The following is a 6,982-nucleotide window of genomic DNA, read 5'->3' as shown; positions in this document are numbered from 1 at the left end:
ATGAGAAGGATCTTCAACAATGCAGACACCAATCTGACCAAAATAGATGCTTCCATAAGGACGCATCCGCAGGGATCTAATCGTCATTTTCACCAACAAGCAGAGGTCAATCTCAGAGAAGAAGTGGTTCACAGTTGGGGAGTGAAGCACCACTGTTGGGACACCAACTCTTACTCTTTGCTCCTCCGAGAATCCTCAGCGAGGACATGGGTTCAGGGAGGGAGGTGGGTTCATGCCCACATGGTCTGCTCTGGCTTCCCCTACCTCAAATTGGGCAACAAGCTCGTCGATATGTACCTGAAATGTGGTCGTATTGGAGACGCTCGCAAAGTGTTCGACAAAATGCCTCAACGACATGTGGTTGCTTGGAATGCCATGATTTCGGCCTATGCCCAACAGGGGTGTGGCATAGAGGCGCTTAGAATGTTCGCGATGATGCGCCCCCACAATGTGGCAGCTGATGAGTTCACATTCACTAGCGTGTTCAAGGCTTGCGCTGACCTGGGTTGTGATCTGGGAGGGAGGGTAGCTCATGCACTGATGGTTATATCCGGTCTGAAGGGCAATGTGTTTGTGGGTAGTGCAATCATTGACATGTATGTGAAATGCAGGAGGGTTGAGGATGCAAGGCATGTGTTCGACGGAATGGAGGAGAGAGATATTGTCTTGTGGACTGCCCTGGTTGTGGGGTATGTGCAGAACGAGAAGGATCGGGAAGCATTGCAGGTCTTTGGTGAAATGGTTCATGTTGGAATGAAGCCAAATGAGTATACACTTGCTAGCGTCATGATTGCGTGTGGAAATTTATTGGCATTGAGGGAAGGAATGCAGATCCATGCAGTTATCATCAAAGAAGGTCTTGAATCGGATGATTCTTCTCATAGTTCTCTATTGAGTATGTATGCAAAATGTGGGAGCGTGGACGACTCTTTCAAGGTTTTTGATGGGATGGCTGGTGCAAATGTGGTATCATGGACTGCTATGATCACTGGACTGGTTCAGAATGGTAGGGAAGAGGCTGCCCTATCCGTCTTTCACAAGATGACTTCATTCTCAATGAAGCCAAATCAGTTTACATTTTCAATAGCACTTAGAGCATGTGCAAGTGTGGCTCTTTTTGAAGAAGGTAGGCAGATCCATGTGCTTATCCTAAAAACTGGCTTTGACACATACATATTTGTGGCTGCAGCACTCATTGACATGTATGGGAAGTGTGGGTGCATGGAAATTGCACGGTTGGTGCTTGATAATTGCTTGCTGGAAAGAGATGTTGTTTTGGTGAATGCAATGATTTCAGGCTATGCACAGAGTGGACGTGGTCAGGAAGCTCTCCTGCTCTTTGAGGAAATGCAGCAGTTGGGTATACTGCCAAATTCTGCCACCTTTGTAAGTCTTCTGTCTGCCTGCAGCAATGCAGGAATGCTAGAAGAAGGACGCAGAGTATTTTATTTGATCTCCAGCTTTGGCATTGAGCTGTCAAGGGATCACTATGGCTGCATGGTTGATCTTCTTGGACGAGCTGGGCAACTGGAAGAAGCTGAGAAGTTGATACATATCATGACCATGCCGCCAGATGCTGTGATTTGGCGGACATTGCTAAGTGCATGCAAAATTCATGGTGAGATTGAGATAGGACGGAGAGCGGCTGAGTCTGTACTTGAACTGGAAAAGGAAGATGACGGAACCCACATCTTATTGTCAAATATTTATGCTTCTGTGAGCAACTGGAGTGAGGTTGCAAAGATCAAAAGTAAGATGAGAAACATCGGTCTGAAGAAAGACCCTGCACTGAGCTGGATTCAGGTTAATCACAAGATCCATGTCTTCGTGGCTGGGGACAGATCACACCCAAGAAACAAGGAGATTTATGCTGCAGTGGAGGATCTGATTTTGAGAACGAAGAACTTGGGCTACGTACCTGATACCAGTTTTGTATTGCAGGACTTGGGTGAGGAGATGAAAGAGAGATCTTTGTATTATCACAGTGAGAAGTTAGCAATTGCTTTTGGGTTGCTTTGCACACCACATGGGATTCCCATTCGGATATTCAAGAATCTCAGAGTTTGTGGGGATTGTCATAAGTGGATCAAATTCATTTCTAGAATTGTACAAAGAGAAATCATTGCTAGAGATGCTAAGAGATTCCATCATTTCAATGATGGAATCTGTTCCTGTGGGGACTATTGGTAAGCTCTATCATAATTTAACCTAAATACTTAAATCAGGTAGAGATTATTGCGATTTACTATAACAGTGAACAGAATACCTCTTAGGCAAAAAAGAGAATTCCATAATGTGTGCGGTGGTTGCCATGCTAGTTTGATTTGGATGTCATTTTGTGATGATGCAGTTTGTCCATTTTCTGTTCCACATTAATGGCTGTTGCTGAGGTGAAATTAGAAGTGTTGAATTTCTTTGACAGAAAGTGTTGAATGTATTTCTAACTACCATCATTGTAACATTATTATTGGCTTATTTATGAACATAAATACAAAAAAAAAAGTGATTGTTGGTTCATCCAAAGGCTGTTAACATGTCTTAGGATCAGTCTTCTGAGAGTAGATCCATATGAACAACAATGCTGTATATGCTAAGTTGTGCCTTTGTTCTGCAACAATTGGAAACTTTTGTTTTTGATGTTGGAAGTCAACACTGGTCCTTGAAGGTCTGGGACATGATACTGAATAAGAATGAAAGCGTTCTTGACATTATATTCGTGTGCGCGAATTATTACATTTGTGTGCATATATGTGATTATTTGTGCATGTGTATGTGTGTGCAGACACATTTCTGAAGTTCTTCAATGCATGAACAGCCAAAAAAGGTCCACTGGCTCTTGTGCTAAATCTTCAGAACTCATAAATGAAAAGAAATTCACGCTGATGTACAGAGTGTTTTAAGCAATAGAAGCAGAAGGCAACACAGAAAATGCAATGCATGACTGGCACTAAAAACCTTCCCCTACTTTCAAATGAATGAATTCTGGCTTATGCAACAAGCCATGCCATAGTCTGTCAACATAAGACCATAGCATGAGTTGAATTCACTTGGTACTGCTCTCTTTTAAACTTTGGTGGTGTTAATGTAGGCAAACTTTGTCTTGCATGTACTGTGAGTGAACAAAGTTGCAACTGAAACGTACTGAAAGTAGCACCTTGGTGCTGCTTGCTTGCAAGCATGCATGTGCATGAGTGTATTAGTATGTGCATACGTGTGCATATTTACCTATGCCCATGCATGCATGTATCCTATATGTGTGTGTGTGCACGAGTGTTTTTGTGAGTCATGAAACTGATATGTTGGATGCACACGTATGGTGACAAGTGTTATGGGTTGGGTGTGTATATGTATAGGAAGATTGGAAGCTGAGAACCAGGCTTTGGTGCGAGACCACACAGACCAACATGGAGCGTTGAATTACACGAAATAATACAAAAACAGCTTTTAATGTTCATTCTAAAGGTCTTTAGCTGTGCATGCGCAGGCTGAACTAGCACCACCCGATTCAGATATTTGTTTTTGGTCTAATTTTCAGTATGCACGAATGTTAGTTCATAGGACTCTCTCTCTCTCTCTCTCTCTCTCTCTCTCTCTCTCTCTCTCTCTCTATATATATATATATATATATATATATATATATATATATATATATATATATATATATATATGAGAACTGAAAATATGAGAACTAATCTATGAACCACAATTTTCATGATTTTTTTATTCTTTTCTCTTGAATCTAACCATACGGATGTGATCTACATGCTTAGTTTCATAAGAACACGCTCTTGAATCATCCGATTTTGATGCATAAATGAGCTTTTTTAAGGCTTTAAAATCAATGGCTCATATTCTTCATAAATATTCAAGCATTAAAAAATCATATTTTGTCATCGAAAATACGCGATCCAATGGTTCATTCCTAGTAAATTCATTATGCTGAGCACATCTACATGGTTGGATTTGCAAAAAACTTGATGAAAATGGCCATATTTCCAGTTCTCATATTTCAGTTATCATATTCTAGTGCTTCTATGTATGAGTCACTAGAATATGAGAACTGAAAACATGAGAACTAAAAACATGAGAATTAATGTGTGAACCACAATTCTCATGATTTTTTTATTCTTTTCTCTTGAATCTAACCATATAGATGTGATCTATATGGTTTCATAAGAACACACACTTGAATCATCCGATTTTGATGCATAAATGAGTTTTTTTAAAGCTTTAAAATCAATGTGGTTATCGCCAGCCTATCGAGAGCGAACAAATGTTTTCGGGTTGTTTAAACCTTATAAAAACCTACCTGGAATTAAGATGATTCAAGTGTCAATTCCTATAAGAGCAAGTGTGGAGAATACATTCAAGTGTTGATTCCTATAAAGTCGAGTGTGCATAATACATCTGTACATTCAAATTTAAGAAAAACATAAAAAAAAACCCTTCAAAAGCCCAAGAGCTAGGATGGCAGTAAGCCAGAAAAATAGTAGACAATATATATATATATATATATATATATATATATATATATATAGAGAGAGAGAGAGAGAGAGAGAGTAGGTGCTGGAACATTAGGTGCTTGAGATATATGCTTGATGGGTTTTTCAGGTTTTTTTTGTTTTATTTTTAAATTCTGACCATACAGATGTGATCTATGTACTTGATTTTAGAGGGATCAGCTCTTGAAGTGTTTGATTCCCATACATGGGTGGGTTCTTATAAAGTTCAAAAAATCAACAGACCAAAATCTTTGTAAACTTTTTAAGCTCTGAATATCATTTTTTTCATCAAAAACACATCATCCAGGTGTGTATTTCTCATAAATCGACCATGCCCAACACATTTATGGGGTCGGAACTGCAAAAAAATACCGAAAGGGTAGAAAAACCCATCAAGCAAGTATCAAAAGTACCTAATATTCAAGCACCTACGCTCTACTATATATATATATATATGAGAATGGGGATTGTCCTGCCCCACTTTTGTTAGGTCACGTTAGGACCCTCCAAAAATAATTGTTTTAGGTATTTTTTGCTAGATCTGAATAGTTAGATATGTTTATCATTGCTTATTTATTAAGAATCAAGATTTATTTCAAATTGATTTAATGTAAAAATGTAAATACTTTATCATCAAATTTTAGTACAATATCAACCATTGATTTTTTTTGACCTTTTCAAAATACACTTTTGCACATAAAAATGCTTATCCAGTGTTTTCTATTGAATAAACAATGATAAACACATCTAATGGTTCAGATCTAGCATAAAACACCCAAAAGTATGATTTTTGTACGGTCTTAGTGTGACCTAACGAAAAAAGGGATGTATATATATATATATATATATAATGGATGTATGGGAATTAAAATCATCGATATGGTGATAATAGTAGCCAGTGTTGTCAAAATCAATCTGAATCCCTTGGCTGAAAGTCGGTTTGGCCACTTGAAAATCAGCCAATTTTTTGCCAAATAAGCAGAATTGGCCCGAATAGGGCTGATCCTACCTTGAATTCATTCACTTAAATGGTTTTAAGAAAATATATTTATAAAAAATAAGATTAATTTTTGAGAAGGTCCGAATAAAAAATGACCTAATTCTATTTTATTTAGACCAATTTTATCATTTTTAAGGAAACCAATCTTTCTTTCTTTTTTTTTGGATAATCCAAGGGAAAAACTCCCCCATCACCGACCCACTTTGGGAGTACACCCAGCTTCAACCTTGCATCAATGGACACTACCGGTGGATTTTGAACTTGTGGCTTCCAGTCAGTTCAAAGCATTGGCCATGGATCTATATTCTGCTTCAACACCTATGATCTTGCTTTGCCTTTTTTGTTATAGGACTATCTCCTATCATAGTGCAATATCCACCTAGTCATGGGGCATGGTGCCCAATTTGAATCACATATGAAATTGGTTTAAATTAATTTACTCTGGATATTTTCTTAAATTATGTGACAATCAATTTTAATGTATTTGGTATGCTCATAATAAATTAGCATTGATGTATAATGTAACGCCCCAATATCAAAACTTGTAAAAATCCTTAGATTTTTAGAGATTTTTTTTTTTGAAAACCTTATACAAGCAAAAAAACCAAAAGGAGAAATCAGTTGAAAATTTTGAGCGGGTTACAGGATGATCAACAAAAAGAAATGTTTCATTCCACATTTGATTTACAAAATGAGACCGAGGATTTACATCAACTCATTTACAAAAGGGGCCTCTCAAAAATCAGAAATGAGGATTTCTTAAAACAACTGCCAAGACCGCGCAAGTCCTAATTGTGGGTCCCAAGCCTCTGTCACGCAGTCGTTGCGATCACACCTTAGCAGTCATCACCTATATCCCCATAAAACAGGGTCAGTACTCTTGTGAGTTGATGAAATAACCAATCAAGATATACAATTTTTAGAGAAACATAAAACATGAGAGCAGTTACGACATGAATCAAAAGTAAACATCATAACTACGGCTAACATGATAAAATAGTTAACAGTGTGTAACCAAAGTAAAAGTGTGTGTGAGCATATATATGTGTAACATTCAACAAGTGAAAAAACTAGCAAAAATGACAATACAAAGCTACGTGCAACATGATAAGACAGTAAAAAACATACAACCAAGGTAAAACAACTATGGTACGTAAAATGAAGAAAGTAAAGAAAGGAAACACCTTACATAGTTCTAATATAACCAAATAACTAATCAAGGTAAGTCAGCATCTGATTGGTTAGTGATTATGTTCTTCTTGCTTACTCCTTCGGGTATGTGAAGGAACCCCGCATTTTGTGAGATATGTACTCGACGTCTATTATTCAATTCCTATGTGATAACTGATGATGCTACAGATCGAGTAACCTCATGCGGGCAGCCCAAGGCTGAGAGAACCACCGCATAGGTAATGAATTGCAATCCTCACTGCTGCAGTAGTTGAGGTATCTCAAAAGGTAACCTCGACCTCCCTAACTC

At 37.9% G+C, this 6,982-nt stretch overlaps 1 protein-coding gene across 1 annotated transcript; it reads left to right on the top strand.

The window, feature by feature from the left end:
• On the top strand, window positions 1-2,634 carry LOC149841681 (Tetratricopeptide repeat (TPR)-like superfamily protein). Its single transcript, XM_089998499.1, has one exon. The coding sequence runs from the start codon at window positions 1-3 to the stop codon at window positions 2,188-2,190; it is 2,190 nt and encodes a 729-aa protein (XP_089854625.1). The 3' UTR covers window positions 2,191-2,634.
• The last annotated feature ends 4,348 nt before the right edge of the window (window positions 2,635-6,982 follow it).

Source organism: Nuphar pumila, chromosome 3 (genome assembly GCF_984573655.1).
Source record: "Nuphar pumila chromosome 3, dmNupPumi1.hap1.1, whole genome shotgun sequence".
Lineage (NCBI taxonomy): Eukaryota > Viridiplantae > Streptophyta > Magnoliopsida > Nymphaeales > Nymphaeaceae > Nuphar > Nuphar pumila.
This window is presented reverse-complemented; position numbering and strand designations above follow the sequence as displayed.